The sequence below is a fragment of the Anastrepha obliqua genome, chromosome 2, assembly GCF_027943255.1.
Source record: "Anastrepha obliqua isolate idAnaObli1 chromosome 2, idAnaObli1_1.0, whole genome shotgun sequence".
Taxonomy (NCBI): Eukaryota; Metazoa; Arthropoda; class Insecta; order Diptera; family Tephritidae; genus Anastrepha; species Anastrepha obliqua.
Window position 1 is genome coordinate 40,304,535 of NC_072893.1, and position 22,044 is coordinate 40,326,578.

General features: G+C 33.8%; 1 protein-coding gene across 4 annotated transcripts in view; it reads right to left on the reverse strand.

The window, feature by feature from the left end:
• LOC129236980 (UNC93-like protein) overlaps positions 1 to 22,044 on the reverse strand; it is a 134,381-nt gene that overhangs the window by 9,803 nt on the left and 102,534 nt on the right. For 3 of the 4 annotated variants that reach the window (XM_054871323.1, XM_054871322.1, XM_054871324.1), the window contains one exon: positions 21,680 to 21,870. In XM_054871323.1, coding sequence (XP_054727298.1) covers positions 21,680 to 21,727 — 48 coding nt within the window. In that variant the 5' untranslated portion in view covers positions 21,728 to 21,870. Of the gene's footprint in view, positions 1 to 1,717; positions 2,288 to 21,679; positions 21,871 to 22,044 lie in introns of those variants that run through there. The other variant, XM_054871321.1, reaches the window with a different exon arrangement.

The following is a 22,044-nucleotide window of genomic DNA, read 5'->3' on the forward strand; positions in this document are numbered from 1 at the left end:
TTTAAACAGACTTGAATCGTTACTGTACTTGTGAAACTTATTTAAAAAATTTAAGTTTACGGGATGTGCTTTCACCGTCGGATTATCATAAAATCATTATCATCATTTAAATGTTCCTAAATCCCTTGAGGGTTTCATCGTATTGACAAATTAATAAAATATGCATGACTATTGTTGCAATTAATTTATTTTTTTCTAAAAAGTTTCCCAAAACTATTTGCAAAATTAGCAATTCTATTAGCAATTTTAAACTTTGAAATTATAACTCTTATGAAACCTCTGACCTGCGCTATCAGACTATAGAAATACTAAAGTTTCTAAACCCTATACTCTACTTTGAAATATTTAAAGCTCTTTGTTTACTTATTTGAAAGCTAATATAGTTCTGTTTTATGCCTCTATTCCATTTTTAAATTTAAAATTAAATTTGGTAGAAGGGAAATCAACAGCTGAATAAATTGAGAGCAGCTGAATTTCTTTTGAGGTTCGTTAAAAGCAGCATTAATAAAATGATATTATATAATAAAATAAATTGTTTAGAGTAGGAATGAAGAATTATTCGCGCATAAAATTGAAGACAAGAAAGAGGAGGACGCATAATCTTTCAATAGCGAGCTTCTCTAAACAGGATACTAAAAGGATATGTGGCAATTGGCTTGGACAAAATGCAGAGATTGAATAATTTGCTATAACTCAGACCGTACAAGAGCAGTAAATATTGCAAAAGCAAACAGTGTACAGGACATCCTTATGGAGTAGTTTAGATGGCTATGAAATAAGTATTTTATTATTATTATTTTTTATTTACTGAGAATTCAAATTACTAAATTTGTTTAAAGTTTTTTAATTTAGTTTTATAGTTTTCCAATTTTTCTATTTTTATCTTATTTTATTAAAAAAAATTTTGTTATTCTATTAGTTTTTATTTATTTAAATTTTATTCAATATTGTTTTGTTTTTACTTGAATTTATTAGTAAAGCATTTTATTGGCAAATTTAAAATTAAACTTTTGAAACCGCCTACAAGTTGGAAATCCGATTTACGATTAGAATAATATAAAAGTTTACATATAAATTTACTTTCTGCAGATTTTTAATATTTTAAATTAGTTTATGATTTTAGTTTATTACATTCACATTAGTTTAAGTTTTGTTAAGCGCAGCCGCTCCTCGCTAGGCCATGACAAACCTTACTGCCATGAAAAAGCCCCTCATAAAAACCATTTGCCGTTCGGATTCGACTCAATTTGTGGAAGGACATCAAGACGCACGCACATAAGTGGCAATTATTTATTTATCTTTTTAATTTTATTTTACATTTATTTAAGTTTATTTTTTATTCAATATTTAATATTTTATTTTTGGCAGTTTTTTGTTCCTTATATTTTATATTTGATGGTTCAATTTGATATTTTACATTTAATTTTTACTTCTATAAGTTTGCCTTAAACTTCATTCAGTAGTTCGAGTTTTTGTTTCTCAGTTTTAATCCAATTTTCGCAAAACCTTGCCAAAGTTCAAAAAACCCCACCCTCGAGGCTCTAAACGCTATCGCAACACACTATTTAGCTTAAGTTTATTTATTTTCGTTAAAATTTCACTTGTATAAATAAGTATGTATGTTCGCTTTGATTTTGTTGTTTTTGCTTTTTTTTTACTTTTTCATACTGGTATTACTTATACTTAATTAAAATACAATTTTCTTTTATTTACGTACAATTGAAACAAATGAGCCGATTGAACAAAATGAAAAGTTTTGGTGTAATGACATCTTCGGCAACCTTCATGCGTCACGTCTCTAACGAGTGAAAAAACTATGCGTGTTTCGCCCGTGAAAAAGTTCACACAAGAGTATGCACACAACACAGAAAAAACAAAACAGCGAAAAAACTCAATGTGACGGACGACGTCGACAGCTAATCGACGTCACAGCACAATCGCAGTGTAATGCACCAAGAAGATGCGGCAAGGACGATCAATAAAAAATTATTTTCGTATATCTTTTTTTCACTGTCTGCATGTACTAAATAAGTACTAAATAGTCAACTTGTATGAGCGTATGTATGTACGTATGTTGATGTGCAAAAATTTCGTCAATCGCGTTTTTAGCACTCGCGTCTTTTGCCGAAAAAAGCTAATATTAGCGAAAAAGCGAAATAAAAGTACCGAACTGTAACTACAAACTTATTATACGTATGTACATATATCTATAGCATAGATTGAAAGCAACGGTAAAATCATTGAAAATTCTTTGCGGAACACTCTTGAACGAAGGATGTTTCTATGTATAAGATCGATTGGCAACTGAAAAGTAAAGATCACAATGAACCTAACTGATGCTCTTTATTTTTTAAATAATCATCTACTTATTATGTTCATTCTCGTTGAGGCGCAGAGTCGAGCAAATGTCTTGACAATATTCCCAATATGTGCTATAGTACAATATAATCATGCATATGTTATATTTGTATGTAGTATGTCTTCAATACGCGTTCATTAATACATACGCAATATTTCCGAGAAATAACGTGAATGCCTTTGAAAATTGGACGAAAATGAGAACTTTCGTCATCAGGCAGTAATTGTCAACCCATACAAAAAACAAAAAACATGCAGAGGAGTATTTAATTTGCACATATGCGCATATGCATGTATGTGTATTGGACCGTATGCTGAAATTCAAACTTGTGAAATTTCAAAAAATTCCGCCTATTAGGTTTCATTTAAAAGATGATCTTATGTATAAATATCGTTTTAAAAAATATATACATATATATATTAATAAATAAAATTAATAAATTTGACAAGCAGCGTTAGAGAAGAGAGCAATGAAGCGGTTTTCAAGAGCATTCAATCAGCGCAGCAAAGAGCAGTGTTTTTGTTAGATAATCGAGAACGAAGAGCGTTTATTGCCTTCGCTCAATTAAGAACCGCTAAATTCTTCTTTTTGTTTTTTGGAATAGCGCCAGGTGCTTCAGAAACATGACTGAGGTAAAAACTTGTGTTTTGTTGTAAAAGGATTACCACCAGATAATTATGTATACACCAAAATGCAATCATTGAGCGAATTTCTAACACTCACGCACTTTTGATATGGTATTTTTAATTGATGTAGCAGTCATAGCGCATCTAAAACTAACGAAACTTTGCCTGTTTATTAAAGTTTCTGGATGGTTTGAAAAGGAACCCATAGAGTAAGGATAAGTTCCAGTTGTATCACAATGGACCTATGAAAGGTCCAAGTGTGCCATTGCGACAGCCACCCCAGCTACCTATCTACCTACCTACTTAAGTCCTCAATATATGATATACCAGATGTCTGCTGCATGCACATTTCGTGATCATGAGAGCTTAGTCTTTAAGAAATTTTTAGAAAATCAGTTAGCATTGCTGATTTCGTTTTCGAATATTCTCTAACGCTGTTTTTTTTATTGTTTTTTGTTTTTTTTCTTAATTCAAATTCAATTTAGAAAATAAAACAAAAAAAAAAATTATTAAGTTTAATCATTTGTAATCTATTTGGTTTTGGTAACAGTTTTTTTTCTGCTTTTTTTGTTAATTTAAAATAAGTTTTCAAAGAAAAAAAAAAAGAAAAAATATATAAAATTTAAAAACTAATCTATTCGTTTTAGGTTTAATTTTAAATTATGGGGCTGGTGCGGTACTTGATTTCATATAATCAAAATTCGTGATACTATCTTCACGTCTAATAAGCATTGATTCCTACAGCCACTCAACTATAGTATCTGATGGAATGGAGTAGGCACGTATACTACGAATACACTTATCTGTATGCATGTACATATACTTGTATAGTAATCACCTCATTTCGGGCTTATGAACCATATAAAAAGCACACATACTTATAAACATATTAGATAAACACATACATATGTGTACATACACAGTTTTTAGGTGAGTGTGTATGTAATGAATTTGAATTAAATTGAAAATACAAATTGTCGCAAATAATTTGACCAATTTGCAGGATTATGAGTTATCATCGTGAAGGCGAATTAAACAAAAAAAAGTATAGATAACAAATATAAATAATATGAAACCAATAAACATAAAAACTACGCAGCATTTAGACTACTCAGCCGAATTCTGATGAGAGAAGAAAGAAAGTAAGAAATAAATTAGCGTAAAAATAATATTATAAAGGAATAAAATCGTATATTATAAAAAAATATAACAAAGTAGCAATAAAATAAGCAGCATTGTCTCGAGTCGCACAAAAGTGAAAATTAAGTGAATTATTAACAAAAATAAATCGTGTGTTTTTCGGGTGATTCCAACATGATTGCTGCTACTTGCCAGACAAATTCTAGCATGCACGACAAGATTCTTATCTTGCTTCACAGAAATTGGCAGCATCAGTAAAATGCGAAAAAATCAAAATAAATGCACACATACATATACATACATACATATTTCAGAACGTTTAGTGCTACACTGTCTGTCTGACATTGGAATGAAAGTGTGCTTTTGCCGGCGTCAGTGGAAAATTTCAATAGCAACGATAATGTATGTATTTTTTTTGATATTCGATGTACATGCACTTGTTTTTCCTTTATTTATTTTTTTATCGAATTTCACACTGCAACGCCATTCAATTGCATTTCAGTGATGCAGCAATTGACAATGTAAAATCAAATGATCACTGATTGTGCGGCAATTGTAGAATAAACATCGCATAGTGGAGAGAGGCAGAGAGAGAGACGAGTGGGGGAGAATAGTTTGGCGCTTGGCGGAATGTTCTGTTTTACTTGCGGCGCTTCGGTACGAAATCAATAAAGGCACCAATTAAATTGGCAAAACAAAAATCACGAAAAATTTGGACGTAAACAAAACACGTAATAATACAATAGAGCAAGCAACATAGCAAAATAGAACACATGTTTATGCGTGTACATTAAAATTTAGACAAGAATTAAGAAAAAATTGCAATAAATATTACAAAACAAAAAATAAAAAATAAATAAACAAAATAAAAGTAAGCACAGCTGTAGGCGTAAGAAATAAAAAGTAAAAGTTGACCAAAAAAAAAATAATTTTATTTGATGACGGCAAAGACACTGCGTAATGTGAATGAACAACTCAGCGCCTGCAGGTGCCGCCACTTGCTGCTGCGAGTTTCATGGCTAATTGCCTAAAATATCCATAGTATTACCTATATGCCGCGTCGTAGCAGAATGGGTTGGTGCGTGACTACCATTCGGAATTCAGAGGGAACGCGGGTACTAATCGGTGAAAGACCAAAATGAAGAAAAAAGTTTTTTTATACTATAGCGGTCACCCCTCGGCAAGCAATGCCAAACCTCCGAGTGTATTTCTGCCATGAAAAAGCTGTTGATAAAAATATCTGCCGTACGGAGGCGGCTTGAAAATGTAGGTCCCTCCATTTGTGGAACAACATACAGAAGCACACCACAAATAGGAGGAGGAGCTCGGCCAAACACCCAAAAAAAGGGTGTACGCGCCAATCATATATGTATATGTATATATTACTTATATATGTACATTTGTGCAGATAAAATCGATATAATTTTGGAAGTGTCCAATTGAAATAATGAAAAATATTAATTATAAAGCTAACGATTTTTTATTAATTTAATTTAATTTAATTTAATTTAATTTAATTTAACTTAAATTAAGTAATTAATTTAACTTAATTTAAGTAAATTTAATTTTGGTTTCTATTTCATTTTATCATAAATTTTTTTATATGATTTTATTTTTTTATATTTTATTATTTACTTATTACTTATTTGCGGTTCGCCGTCATACAGTCATACTTTGCCGATTTACTATATCACATTATGCCTGCTCATATATACATACATAAATAACGTCTCGTTTGCTTTTATTTTGCAGTTTCGAAGAGGCTAAGTTTGTGGTGGTTGTCACGGCTTGCAGCTGCTCAGGAATCTCAGCTGCGTATTAGCAGTAAAATTAAAATAATGATTTAATTTCTTTATGGTTTTCTTAATTGTTTTGCTACTGTGAGAATATGCATTTATGTGCATACATAAATACACCAACAAAAAAAAAGATAACATTTTTGAGTCACATGTTAAGTCTGCAGTAGTTGAGAGTATTCATACGCAACGGTATACCATTTAACATATGTGTTTACATGGAAGTTGTTGGAAATGTTATTTCAGTTATATGACGAAACTGCTTTCTACAGAAATGATAAATTTAATTAACTAAAACTACAAATTCATATTAAACTGCAATCAAATTGTGACGAGCGGTGCTTGAATTTATTGGTTTGGGCGCCAACATTTCTACTAATATGCATAGGACCGCTGTTGAGACTGTGGTAGTGCTATTTTTGCCACTTTTGTGTTAGGAAATATTTAAATTGTTTACTTCTGTTTTGATAAATTTTGCCATTTTTGTGTTGGTATTGTGTAAGCTGAATGTTTATGAAATTTTAAATTTAATATGGTATTATTTATAAAATTTAACAAAAAATTAAATTAATTAAATAAATCTTAATCAAACTTTTTTGACCTGTAAAATGAGTCTTTTAGATCCACTTATCTCATGTGTCATGCTAGTTCTATGCACAAAAGCACTTATATGAGAGTTTTGATGGGCTTGTAATTTTTTGAAATATTTTTTGTTGCTGTTTTTAATGTGAGTATTCTAAGAGTTCTGCCATTTCTTGAGTTCTTGACGCTGCTATTATTATTCGATTCAAATAGATTTTTATGATTTGGTTTTATGGCATAATTACTTATTCGTTTTCTTTGTTTTGACTTAACTAACCTGATTAGGTCGAATCTGCAAGTCAACTGACGCCACAAACTGATAAATTTAACTGTATTATAATTTTTGCTATTAAATCACCCGAAACAAACAATTAGAAATTAATAACCAGTATATTGTGACATATTAAAATCCTGTTTTCAAAGTATACATGAAAAATGAACTTTGATTATGAACGCTGAAGAAGCAGCAGGAAACCCCCAAATTTTAGAACCCTAAAATTGTACTTCTAATGAGCAACCAGTTAGCCTTCTGCAAAGATATTTGCATATATGCACATATATGTAAGTAACTACTTATACATATATACATATATCAGCATACATGTAGAAAAAATTGAAAACATTAGCTGCCCACTGCTGAAACACCTTGGCAAATAACATAAACAAGTTAAGAAAAAACAAACGCTACAAATTCCAAAAAAAAGGAAATATAAAATTTATGAAAAATTAATACCATCTAAAAATTTCAAATACGAATAATTAAAAGTAAATGCCATAGTCACGAGCGACGCTGGGCGCAATAAAAAGTATGGAGTTTTGGTGCTGCATTAAATCGCAACGAGTCGTGAGAATCTCAAACGTAAATTACTGTAAAATGGACACAAGAGTTGAGAAAAAAATGTATACAAAGACTTTTATTTACGTTTCTCTTTTATTTTATTATTTTAAATTCTTGCGCAGTCACAATGAAAATTTGCATTTTCGTTTCGCACTACGTTCGCTATGACCGCGGCCTTGTCGGTTTCATAATGTCGTAATAAATTAATCTCATGCAAAACAAAAACATCGTAAATGTGTATTAAAATAGTTGCAGCTGCAACAGCTATCAATTGCACAAGCCTTGCGCGAACAAACATACATACATACATACAAGTACATAAAGCTGTAAGCAAATAACAGTGCATGACTTGACTAAAAATGCCCGAAATTCCAATCATACCGCCATCAGTGTGTCAGGAGAGGAAAACCAAAAATATCAGTCCAACTAATTAACGCAAAAAACGGCTACCAAAAAAGAATAAATAAAAAAGGGGAGGGAGAAAATAAGGTAAAACATACATTTAACGAAATCAACCAACGGCTTGCCACAAAAAAAAAAGAAAACAATTCACTGCACTGCGCTAAACTACTACCTTGAGATTTATTTTTAATTTACTGCACATATGAGCGCAAATCAAGCAAAATAAATCAGGCAGTACTTACTTACGTACTCGTACCTATGTATGTCTGTTTGTGTTTGTCTGAAAGCGCACGCTGTGGTGCGCTTAGTACCAGGCACTGTTGCGGCTGTGCATTGGCGAAAATGACGAAAAGCGTGCGCTTGTAAAGAATGATGCTTATAAGCCGAAACAAACAGCAAAACACGAGTGCAAATTACATTGCAGACGAGCTGGGAAATAACGTAAATTGTATTGTATACAATTGGATTTGGTGTTGTTTTCAATGCATTGTTACGCTGATGTAAAGTTAAGGCTCATATGAAGGTTCAAACGAATTTGGTGCTACCTTGAAACGGGATGAAGTTAGACGAATCTCGTAGTTGACACAGTTAATACATGAATATACATAGATAAAAAAAAGTTTCTATATTTTTAATCTACCGTTATTGACTTTACGAAAAAGATTTGTGCGATAAATTATGGGGGAGATGTGAAAAAGCGGAAGCGGAATGAATAGGAAGAGATGAAAGATGAAATCATGCCTGCTTTTCAATACTCCTTTAAGCCTTATACAGTCTCAATAATTTGCATAAAGTTCATTGATAAAATCAACAGAAAAAAAGCTTAATCTTCAACTCAGCTTTGTACTGATGAAACCAACTTTCGTCTACAATAGCCGCAGTGTTCATAAATTCATCCATGTTTCCACTACACAGATTCAAAAACTCGCGTATACACTCGACTCTTTAGCAGCTTCTGTTTCCGTACCCATCTTGTGCTGATATTAGAAACACACAAAGATGATTATGGAAGATGCCTAAGACGATCGTGGGATGACTCTTCAACTAGTTATGTGTCTTATTTAATTTGAAAAAGTGTATCGGCTAGTTTCGAATCTTCCAATAATGCTTGAGAACGCCGGCTTGAGTGCCAATCGTTTTTAATTTAATTAATAAGTGGCTCTCTAGTTGGCTTTGGGTGTTTGGCCGAGCTCCTTCTCACATTTGTGGCGTGCGTTTTGTTGTTGCCAAATATACAGATGCCATTTATCAATCACTGCTTCTTGGGAGAAAGAGCTCGCACCGACAGATGAATTTACTTTCATAATGAACCTTTGAAATATTGACGAATAAACGCAAAATAATAGAAAAATATTATATCAAAAAATATTTTTCTTGCTGTGATTGAGTTCCTTACTAAGCAAAGAAAAGTACCATAGATGAGAGAGGTGTTCAGGTGCGCTCTTGGTTTACTGAAACTTACATAGTATTTGTAGTGGTAAAAAGTCGTCATGTAGTTCAAAGTAAAAGAAATTCCCCACATTCCACATACACACAAATTTTTCTCGCCCCTCATACGAGTATGAGTATACATACATATGCATATCTATGGTATATGAATGTTGATAGAAGATTTAAATTTTATTAAGCAAATAACAATAACTTAACAGCAATTGAGCGAATATTTTAACTAATGCCTGTAAAACTGTAGTGAATTAATTGAAAAAAAAGCGCATAACAAATTCCTTTCTCTTCTCCGGAAGCAAAGGGAATCAAAAAATTTAGTACATAAATGCATATAAAAGTAGTTACTTTTGCGCGCTGCTAAATAAACCACTTAAATTCGTTGATAAATTGCGCCTGCAATGTAAATGTGTAAGCGACTAACTCAGCAAAATTTTCGGTGAAGTACCCCATAATTTGATGAAAATTTGATAAACAAAAACGTGAGCAAGCGTATCAAGGGTTCAAATATATTGTACTTCATATTTATTTATATATTTTAAATAAGCTATCTATGGTATTGATCTGTACACATACCTACATATTGAAGTATATAAAAGCAATATTTTGTGCATTAATCAATTGTAAAGCCTTTCTGTTCTCTGATACTAGACTAACATAAATAATAACTCAATTATAAGCGTATTGAAAACTTGAGCGTTTTGCAACATTTGTTTCAAAATCATTTTCCAAGCTGTCTTCATAGAGTTTGAATTTCCTTGACCCTCCTCAAGTATTTCTCTGTTATTTGAGGTTCAAGCCAATATGTTGTTGAACTTATCAATAATTTGAATATTTGCATAAGTGTACTTATGTACATATGTATGCGATTAAGTAAATACATGTGACACATAAAAAATAGCATACATACATACATAAATATGGGAATAGTTTGTTGATTAAGCCGCTTGAGACAGGCGAAAACTGGTTAATATACTTAATATTATTTTCGCCATTAATTTGTTTAATTATAAATTTTGCGTTGCTTCTTTACTTCTTTGTACGGCCTCCAGAGCACTTACACGTTTCTGTATATATGTATTTGTATTTCATATGTATATACAAAAGCATATTTGTTTTCGAAGCTGTCGCGGGGAAAAGTGCAACAAAAATGTACACAACATTTTTTTAAATTTAAATATAAACTTCTTGGATTGTGTTTAAAATGAGTTTTATACAAATTATGCTTGAAATAACGGCTGCTGTTTCGCTTGAAGCTTTCTCTTTCGAGTGCAGTACCTTTCGCTCTGTAAACCTATTCATATCAGATTTAAGTTGTTGTTTGAGCCGAAGGCCTTAGTAGCTAGCGCCCTTTTTAAATTTTACTGTACTGGTTATTTATAATTATTACTCTTACAAAACAAGAGATAAAGAGATGGTTTTTGTGGCGCCTAATATATGCTAAGTGTGACAATAGAGCGACGGCTTGTTGTGAAACTTCGCAAACAATTTTGGAAAACCACCAATGAGGTTTATTTATATAATTTATTGGCAAAAGTGTATTGCAATAATTGCTCATGCATGCACGTATTTTCAAGAAAGCCGAGTAGGTGTTGAAGATGATGATTTACGCACAGGTCGCTCTTTCACATTAAAAACAAGGAAGAGCGACCTGCGACCATTGCAAAAACAAGCAGCCGATTTTTTCGGATATTTATGAGATTTGCCAACTTTACTATCTTAACGTATGACTGTAGCTGCAACATTATAGCAACAAGTAATATAAGCAGTGGTAATAAATTGGTTGTACAGGTACTTTAGAAGCGTAGACACGTGCTGCGACGCAGAAAAAAAGCTTAGATTTCGGGTTTACTTAATAGAATAAGAATATTTTTTACTTGTTTTCAATTTGCAGATGTACATAGAAAAATGTCTTAATGCGCACACGCAAACATACGATCTGTACTGCACTCATATGTATTTACGCACACATGCTGTGGTCAGCAGCAAATGTTTATAAACATTATTGCTAGCCACATATTTAGTAAGCTTAAACATGTTGCCGTGTTAGTACAATGAAAATTGTGATTTGGCGTTGTGGTCTGTGTTAAACGCTTGTATATTCGGTTGTTGTTGTTTTTGCACACGTTTTTTCTTCGACATGTTTTGTTATTGCCGGAGCTCAGCTATGGTTCAAGCTGTCTGCCTGGCCGATTGTTGCTTGCTTCGTGTCTGCTGACCGCAAAGTTAAATAAATTTACACAAAGAAAAGTCAATAATAACAGCAAACAAGCATAAAAATAGCAGCAAAAACAATAATAACTAAACAAGTATGTATGTGCAACAGCAACAAAAAGTGCGAACAACCACACGTTGCGAACATAAACTTCACTTTGTTTTTGGCGGTGGTGTTTATGCAAGCGTGTGTCTGTGTGTGTGTGTTCTTTCTTATGCCTTTTTACTACATTTTGAGACCGACTTGGCCATACTCGTTACTTGCTCGCGTATGCGGTTAGATGTACCCAGCATCATAGCAACATCGCTTGCGGCTGATAGCCAATATTGCATGCGACGCCACCAAAAACAACAACGCAGACACAGCAACTAAACCAGCAGCAATCGACCGACCGACCACCACCGGTTGTTGCTTGGCTTGACAGAAACCCACTTTTGGTTACAGCACGAGATTTGCAAAGAGTTTGAATGTTTATTTTTAGATGTTGCAGCCAGTCGTGGTGACGTTTTATTGTTGGCATTGTTGTTGTTGGTGTCTTTTGTTTTGAACTTTTTTTGTTTTCCATGGCCTCTGTTGCCGCATTGTCGTTACATGCGACAGCATGACTTGGCCGTATGCAGTTGTTTGGTTGCATGTTTGGATTTGGTGTATAATTACAATTTGCTAGTAGCCGAAAATTTGTTGCATGCTCGCTAAAAGTTTTCTGGTTTTTTGTTGGTTTTACTTCAACACTAAATACATATATATATATGCACATATAAAAGTTATATGTGCGCACACAAAAATAATGGCTTACATAAATAAGCCGAAGTTAAAAAGTTTTTATGCAATTTACGAGCATAAATTTTAGGTGTTTCCATGAGTTGTTAAAAAAATAATGTCAAAAGGGGCTTAATAAAAAGGGAAGTATATAATATTTTATAAAAAAATAAATACTGAAAAAATTAAAATTAAAATTTTCTGATATTTTTCAGAAGTTAGTAAGAGCTGCGCATGGCGCGGCACTTCAGTAACCTCGAAGCAGATGTAAAGCAACTGGGATGAAGATCGGGAATAAATATCTATATATCATATATAACAATAGTTGCACGATTGATACAATTTTAGGAATTTAGTAATTTAGTTTTAGATTTTATACTTTAAAACCATTCAGAAACTGAAAGGAAAAGTATGCCTAGATTTTGCGGCGCTGAGCAGAATACAAATCGAAAATGTCATAAAGGTGTTTAAAGAGCTGAAGAAAGTTGTAGATATTTCGCACGGGTAGTGTACGGCTGGCTACCTCTGAATCTTGTTGAACGTACTTCAGACACTTTAGGCCAGTTTTAAGTCAGTTGTTGGGCTTGAAGCCGAGTGATACAAATGCGCCTATTAGATTTTGAGCTCTAGAAACGTGAAGTTCTCTGTCCACTTGCAGAGATCAAAAAGAAAAAGGCAACTTGAGAGATACATTCCTCCTGAGGAGTAATGCCACTCGAATGGTCGGAAGAAGGCTTAGCTTAGAGGATTTATTTTGGAAGTATGGCAAAAAGGCTAGGCAATCTTTTCAGAAGCAGATGGTTTACTTCCTATTTATTGAAGTACGAAGACTAATTATTTTTTTATCATTCAGATGCAAATTGGTGGCGATATAACCAAATTTCCAAACGCCTTCACGGGCGTGCGGGATCCCGTAAACTGTCAAGACCTGGGGTATTTTCTACTCTATGTTGTGTATAAGAATTGTTGAAATTGCAGGAAAATTTGACAAATGATACACTTTTTGAAATTTGTGTTATAGACTTTGGGTCAAAGCAATGCAGGTAAGAGCAAGAAATTATTTATAAAAAAAGAAACTCTTTTGCAGTAACAAACTGGCTCCGTACTTCCAAGTAAAGTGTAATTTTGAATCTACTTAAAAAATTTCAAAGCATTGAAGTAATCTGTCTGTCTAGTATTAAAAAGTGATTTCGCGAAAAATCTGTAAAATATTAAAGTTTTTCTAGCGCCCCAACTGATTATTAATTTTAAAATCCTAAAAAATTGTTTAAGCTACTCGTACAAAAAAAATTTTTATTTTTTTTCAAAAGTATATTTTAATATAATATTTCCCCTTAAAATTGTGCTTTGTGAGATTCAAACCTCTTGGAGAGCATTTATATCCCCTTACAGCTTAAACAGCTTTCAGCTAAAAATGGTGTCAATGGAAAGCAAGGCACAAACAGACAACAATAATCGGGCTGCCAATGGGCACCTTAATTCACTCCACTTGTTCATGGTTTATTTCTACTCCTTTCTTTCACATTTTTACGAGTTGTACGGTGCAGTACCAGATAGCCATGAAAAAGGCCCTCATAAAAAATATCTGCCATTCGGAGTCGGCTTGAAACTGTAGGCCCCTCCATTTGTGGAACAACATCAAGCCGCACGCCACAAATAGGAGGAGGAGCTCGGCCAAACACCCAGGAAGTCTACGCGTCAATTATATACATATATATAGATCCAGTACACTATATAGAAAGAACTCTCGCGGTGTGTGATTTAAAGACGCGCTTGCAGTCTACTCACCTCTTCATTTCCTACAAAGGGTGGACGAATATAATGCAGCTAGTTTCTGAAATCTAACCTTTTTATTCTTATTCTTAAATGCTATTTTCCCTGTTAAATTATTGTAGTAAAATGAAAGAAAACACAACTTGCAGTCTCAACAAAGTGTCTGCAGTTCAAAAAGCAAACGACGTCGAAAGAAATCTACTCGTGAGCCAACACCTTCTTCCCCACATGCACACTGGCATGTGCACTTTTTCATTTTCTAAAGACATAGCGCACTTGTGGTTTTTTCCATTACAGGTTTTCCTTTGCTATTTCAATTTCTATGTTTCGTATCCTTTTTATTTTGTACCAGCGTCTTCGCGAAGACATTTAGCACAGACACACAAACCCACTAGAAAAGATGATTTTTTCTGCTATTTAATTAAAGTTGAGGCTGAATGAGCATCGTCACTTGTGTGCGAATGGTAAAAAAAAGAAAAAAAAACAAACAAAAAAAAAGAACAAACAATGGAAAAGAAAAAAAATTAAGAAATGACAATATGGCTTAGACTGGACTGGTTTGGTTTATACCGCCAAGTACTTGACGGTACTGACCGAACACTGGTCAGCGACACACAATTCAAGAAGTACACATATGTACATACATACCTACACACGAATCTAAGTATATAGTAGCTTGTGAGGCACAACTGGGTGCGTCGCAAATAAAAAAGTTAGCGCTACAATTGCATGTGTCTTATGTGGGACGCCATGGACTCGAATTGAGCGCTGTTACAGGCGCATGCGCTTTGTGCGCATTTTAAACGGCACACGAGCGGCTGCTTATCCTCGCATGCGACACACATACACATACGCGCGGCAAGTGCGTTCGAAAAAGAGAGAAGTTCTTGCGCGTGGGTCACAATTCAGCGCAATTTATGTCCAACGCCATGCCATTTTTTTTCTGTACGATCGATATGCACTCGCATTTGTGCATTTGTGCATTTGTGCATTTGTGCATTTGTATGTGTGTTAGTCTCTTTTAGCAAGCAGATATTTTCGGCCGGTCTGCGTTTGCTATGGATTTGACACTTGTAAACCTCCTCTCCTTCTTCTTCTTTCTCCTTTTCTCTGTCTTTATTCATGTGAATTTGTGTGTAGTTGTGCACCTATGTATGTACATACATACATATGTACATACGTATGTCGCAGGCTTTTCCTTAGCATTGTATTATTCGTACGCCTCAGAGGCTGTCATTTAAATTAATCTTAAGTCATTTATTTATTTGCGTATTTCAACCATCGGCGTATATTTTTGGATGTATGTATGTCGTATACATATGTACGTATTTACATTAATGTGCTTTTTAATAGTTTATTTTTTCTTTTTAGCTTTGCTTTTATTTTGACAAATTCTGAATTTTTTGTCTTCGACTTTCATGTGCTTGGAGTGTCTTGCTTGATTGTTTTCTACTTTTTCGCTGTTTTTACTCATTTCATTTTACATATTATTCTTGTGCCTAAAGAAAGTAGAAATTTTGTGTTGTTCAATTAATGATTATCGTACGATCTCCTACACACGAGACAAGTTTGCAGGCGTAAAAATAAACATACATAAAAATGTGCATTCGTACTAACTCACTTACTTATCGACTACTTCTCGTCGCACATACCCACATTTGTATGTACGTATGTATGCAATCTGTCTCATTCGACTGTTGGTGGGCTATTTATTTGCCTGCTGGTCATTTGGTCGCTCGCGGCTCTTTTTTGTGCGCACTGCGCATTCTTTTCGCTTTAAAATTTCTCAAATATGCAGGTTAACATACAAAAGTAATGAGTCGGTGTTTCGAATTTGGCAGTGAGAATAAATTATGCGCTATCGCATTGTGCCCTTTTGCCATTTTTTTATTTCTCATCATCTCGCATCTCAAGTAGCATCGGCGTTGCTTCATAATCTGTGGTTTTGCTGCTCAGCTTCAATATGATTTTTAAATTTACTGTATTTTTTCTTTTGTAAGTGGGCCTGGGTTTTTTTTTGGTTTGGTGATCGAAATGAATACGTGATAAATAAGATTAACTTTAAATTAAGGTTAAAGGCGCTTGTGTTACTTCTTTTTCTGCTTTATCGAGGTAGAAGAATTTGGAAGAAAGGTTATTGACATTTATTTTAAACTTAAAGTAAATGAAAGCTTATGATGACGTGCATGAGTGGCCATCCAGGTGGCATATAGTGGTTTAAAGTTTTGTGGTCACAGATGTTATGCTTGTGGTGCCGGGGTAGAATTTAGCCTATTGGTAGGGGATTGGTATAGTATAAGTGGGAGCGGGCCCCACATACCATTGGTGTGATGACACCTTTAAGATGTTTCTAACATTTTGATTTAAACCTTTTTAGAAGACCAAAAAATATTGTGGTTTAGTTCATGGTTCGGGGCACAACACTATTACTATATTTATTATACATATACACATACATACATATATACATACATACATATATGCATACATACATATATGCATACATACATTTATACATACATACATATATAAGGCGCAATCATTAAAGGTGATGACATTAGACTAAAAACATTTTGTTCATTGTTCATTCACGACAGAAGAAAATAGAAAAGAAAAGGACGAACTGCGCTGAACAGCCGACATTCATTTGAAGCTAGAAGCACACAATGATAGTGCGAATGAACACGACGAGAGAAAAAAAATCAGCTGGTCTACTGCTATCACCTATAATAGATGCGCCTTGATTGCAAATATTACTTTTAAAAAATTTAAAGGTGACTTGGTTTATGAATTTTAAAATTTTTATTTATTCCGCTTAACTATTTCGCCTTCTTCAATGTACAGAGCGGCCTTTTTAAATTATTAAATAGCTAGAAATCTGTTTGTAGTAGCTGCTCTACCCTTTCCTGAGCTTATTGAAACTCTTTTTTCGCACACTCATCTGCTTTCTCACTTACTGAAGTGCCAGGAATTAGTGAAGGTTGATGTTGTGACGTCAAACATTTTGCATGGGTCTTCGATACTTTTGAAATTTTTGCGAGCTATTCGTTACCGACATGAGCACCTTCATCATAGCTTGACTTTCCACAAAGATCAGAGCTTTGAAGTATCTTGGCTTGAAAAACTCGGCACTAATTTGGAGGTACTTAAGCTTCTCTCAATGAAACATTCTCTAAAGACACCAGATCCTTCACTGTTTGTCATTTTGGAATGTTTCGTGAAGATGGAAGTCTCTCGAAAACGCATTTTTAGAAGTGTCGTAGCAGTCCGACGTACTTTATATCGAACTACAAATTCAAGTCAGATCTTTTATTGCTGATCATATTATTTCATATTTTCGGTAATTTTCACTTGGCATGCATCTGTTTCAATTTCCATTTCAATTTTTTAATCACTTTAGGTAATTTTCATCGTCATTGTCGCAATTAATTTAGGTGCTCGTAAATTTTTTTCAAGTCAACGGCATAGTTAAATATTTACAAGGCTTTCGTGCACAATTAAGTAGAATGAAACAAAAGTACAAACATACGAGTAATACACCAACACATAGAGGTGCCCAAAGAGTGACGTAAGTGAAGTAACTCCTTATTCGTAGCAATGAAAGTGGATATGTCTAAGTGGCAGAAGTAAGTTGCTAAATAACCCGGCAGGGAAATCGATTCTTAAAGTTGTGTACTCATGGGGAATGGAAAGTCAGGCTTTCCAAATAAATAAATGTGCATCATTCTATTTCTTTCATCAATTGACAGCTGGTTATGGTGATTGAAGTGACTGAACGATGATTAAAATATGAAATATTTGCCTTAGGCTTTTTAAGGGCTCACCAGCTTTGCAAGTATCTGTGCTGGTAAACAGCAAAATGATATAAAAAAGGTGTTTTGGTCAATGGCCACTCTCTCTGAGGGTATTTCTGCTATGAAAATAAGCTCCTCATAAAAAACCATTGACCGTTCGGAGTCGGCTTAAAACTGCAGGTCCCTCCATTTGTGTAGCAACATTAAGACGCACGTCACAAAAACGAGGAGCAGCTCGGCAAAACATCTAACAGGATGGTATGCGCCAATTATTATTATTATTTTTTAACTTGATCATAGGTCATAATCTATTAGCTGCACATGCGTACAAGATAGGGATTGCTAACACGGACAAATGCAGGAAATGCAGAGAGGATGTTGAGCAAACTTTAGAACACCTTCTGTGCGTCTGACCGGCATTATTAAAAACGCGTTTAAAATGTCTGGGAGCAACATTGTTTGAGGATCTGAAGGAAGTCTCAAAAGCGGATCTCCCAACTCTGCTTAGATTCACCAAAAGCGCTGACATCGTACATGATGTCTACTTTCAGTATTCATAAAGGTCGGTCTCCATCTGGTATCGCTAGGGACCAAAAGATCTATGCGTGGCTTATTGCCAACCAGGCTAACCTAACTTGAAATTAATTGTACGGTCAAACCCAGTAAATCGATTGACTAGTTTGTGGCAATTGTCAAACTAGTTTCCAACTAGTCCCCAACTAGTCCGCAGTTTAAAAAAGTGTATATGTATTTTGCGTACATATGTATGCAAGTATAATTCTTTAAACGGTTCTCGTTGAAAATCAATTGGTTGATTATGTAACATTAGTAAGTGAAAAACAGTTAAGTGTGCTTGAGATATTTATTTTCAGACCAGTGAAGTGTAATTAATACAGTTAAATAGTAGTTGAGTGGCGTAGTTAGAAAGTATTGTCGCTTTTAATTATAATAAAATATTATTATTATAAATATATGGATGCATGTTTTAGAGATGGCAAATGTATTAGCGGTTATATAGGTGGCGCAAAATTAATCACCCTATCGCAAGATTTATAATTGTTGCAAATGGCGTCGTACACCCGAAAGTATCGAAAATCTCGGGATCCCGAGACTTCGGGATTCACATCTCTAACACTACGTGTGAATGCATATGCAAAAGTTCGGTTCTTAGATAGACAATTTCAAATGTCAGATTGCAGTCTGCTGATATAATATTTGCTAGATAGAGAAAATTGAAATGTGGTAATATCTATGTAAACACATACATATACAAGTACAAAACAAATACACTTTTTTTGTTTGTTGAATACGCGTGTTTGTCATTAATTGGACAAATTATATTTTTTCATACAATGAATGTACGGAAAAAAAATTAATTTTTCACTGCAGCCTGTTACGTGATATTCGCGCACTTTTAAACGCCTTCACGCAAAGAATATTTTCCCTTCTTAATATACGTTTCGCATGTGTCCTAAATTGTTAAAATAAAACACATTTCTCCACGCAACTACATACATATGTACATATGCCTTACACATGCAAAGGAAATCAGTTAATCGCGTGTATTCGACTTATTTGCTGTGTAAATTGATTTTTTTGCTTAACTAGTGATCGTGTCACAAATCGATCAAATAAACTGCGCAGGAATAAGAGAATAAAAAATTACGCTAAAAAAATGCAATTTAATAAAAAGATGTAAGTGTGTAGCTGCCACTCGGCATGATTATTCACAAAAATTCAATTGGCTTCAATTGAAATGCGTAATACACAAATTAATCAGACATTGAAATAATTGAAAAAAAAGAACAAACGAACCAAGCAAAATAGGAAGCTGCTTAACAAAAGAACAAAAGCGCCGCAAGCCGCCATGTCAAGTGAAAAGAAAAATACATATTTTCAAATTAAAAGCGTATAAAAATAACTGCCAAAATATTTATAAACACATATTGATGCATGTATGCATACACTCATATTTAAGCACATTAAAAACACTGGGATCCGTATTTTGGCATGCCACGTGCCTTTAGCTCAAAGTGTTGGAAGACGTGCCAGACATGGACATTAAAATTCTATTTTTGTTAAGCTTTTTTTTCTTAACAAAAAGTTTCCAATAATACATCTTTTAATTGGCTTTTGTAATTATACATTTACACATTTTTAAAGCATTATGTTGCATATATAATGCAACAATAACAATTAATAATTTCGCGGGGTTCATTCTATTGCATCTAAAAACCATTTACGGTTATTTTTTGTTATTAATACCACCTTTTTTCAAATTATAATTAAACAAAAAAATTGTGTTGCAAATATCAAGTCATTTATAGCTCATTTATATAAAGCCAATAAACATATTACCGTTGTTTTAAAAATCTGTTAAGCTTTTGAGCTGCCAAATTCATTCTCTAGTTAATGTGTCTTTTGTACGCTATGGCTCACTGGCATGGTGGCCGGCGTGCGATGCAGTGACTTGCGTCAAAGGATTGGAAAGCGTGCAGAGGATTGCAGGAATATGTGTAACCGGCGCTATGCGCACAACTCCAAAGGCGGCAATGGAAAGACTTCTCAACTGGCATCCAATCAAACTAAAGGGTTTTGTAATAACAGGGGTTATTTTGAATAGCTCGCTATTTCGGTATTTGACAAGTAGAAACTATGCCATTAAGGCAAAGTGGCATTGAAATGTTTGAAATTCACTATAAAAATGGTGAAAATTTGGCAGAGACGGTTCGTAAAACTCGAACATTTTTGGGTCACCGTGAAGCACCTTGTTCGACTGCAATACAGAAATTGGTGAAAAAAATTGAGCTGTTGGGACAAGTTAGTGATGTGAAGAATAAAACCCGTGCACGTCGCTCAAGAACAGCCGAAAATATTGCTGTTGTAGCCAGGAGTGTTGAAGAAAACCCAGGTATGTCCACACAAGAACTCAAGTCGGCCGATCATCAACAACGTCGTGTCTTTGCTGATTGGGTCGTTGAAATGCATGAAATTGATCAGGAATTCCATTGAAAAATCATCTTGAGTGATGAGGCCCATTTCCACCTCGGTGGCTTCGTCAACAAACAAAGTTGTCGGATCTGGGGCTTAGAAAATCCAAGAGTTATTGTTGAAATTTGGAAAAGTTTTCATTTGGCTAAATTATATTATTTGTTGTACATTGGCCAGAACAGAATATGCAAATGAATTAATTCAAAAATAAATATTTAAGTTTTGTAGAAAAAGTGCAGTTGCTTGAATAATCAAATAAATAACAGTAAAAGAACATTGGGATATTCATGGCGTTTCTTTGTACAAAAAGGTGAAAACTTATACTTAATGGTATATTTAAAAAGTCATAACAATATTTTCTAAGTACATTTATTATGCGTATTACTCTTACTATGTACGATAAATTGCCTTAATTGTTGTGGGAATTTTGCTAAAGTCGAACTTGTTGCGGTGATTTAGCAAAAACAAAAAAAAAAAACAAATTTAAGTAAATAATACAAATCGAATGCAATGAGTCGTCGACGACAAGGAAGTGTTTCGATCACTTTTGCTGTATATAATAATTTTCCACTTAGTATACTCCTATCGGATTACATACATGCGTACATACATATTTGACTAGGCTCTGGCCTAGACTCTTTGAAACATAACGATTTATTTAAGTGTTCCCGCAAGTAAATAAATATACAGAATAAATTTGTTTTTTATTGTATTTCAAAGCAAATCGAAATAGAAAAAATGCGCAAACACATTCCATTACTGGCTGCTCTGTCTATAAATAACTAACCATGTTTGCTGACAAATTCAATTCGATAACTGCATCGGCGCTGATTTATTATTATTGGCAGGTTTCTAACAACTCACTTAATGCTGAGTTTTTGTTTTTGTTATTTTTTTTGTTTTTTTTTGTCCCAATAGTTATTTGGCATTTGTATGCGTACAAATGTTTTCACACACTCACCTTCACCGGCTCATCGTTTTCAAAACCTCCGTTGCTGAAACCTGTCATTTTGCCAGCCCAAGTAAATCACAAGCCTTTAAACTTTTTCGTTATTGAAGTCTCTCTCTCACTCACTCTCCTATTTGGCTCGCTTTTGTTGTTTGTCGCAGTTAGTCGTATGGAATTTCGTGCTGTAGTTTTTGTAATTAAAGCTGTAAAGAGAAGATGTGAAGGAAGTATTTAATAAATGTGTGAGAATTTTCGTTTGAATGTTGTTTTCAAAAAGTGAAAAAGCATACAATTTAATTACAAACAAACATAAAATAGTTATAATCTGCTAAATAAATTTCAAAACTTCGACTGTGTCATTTGATGAAGGACTGAAA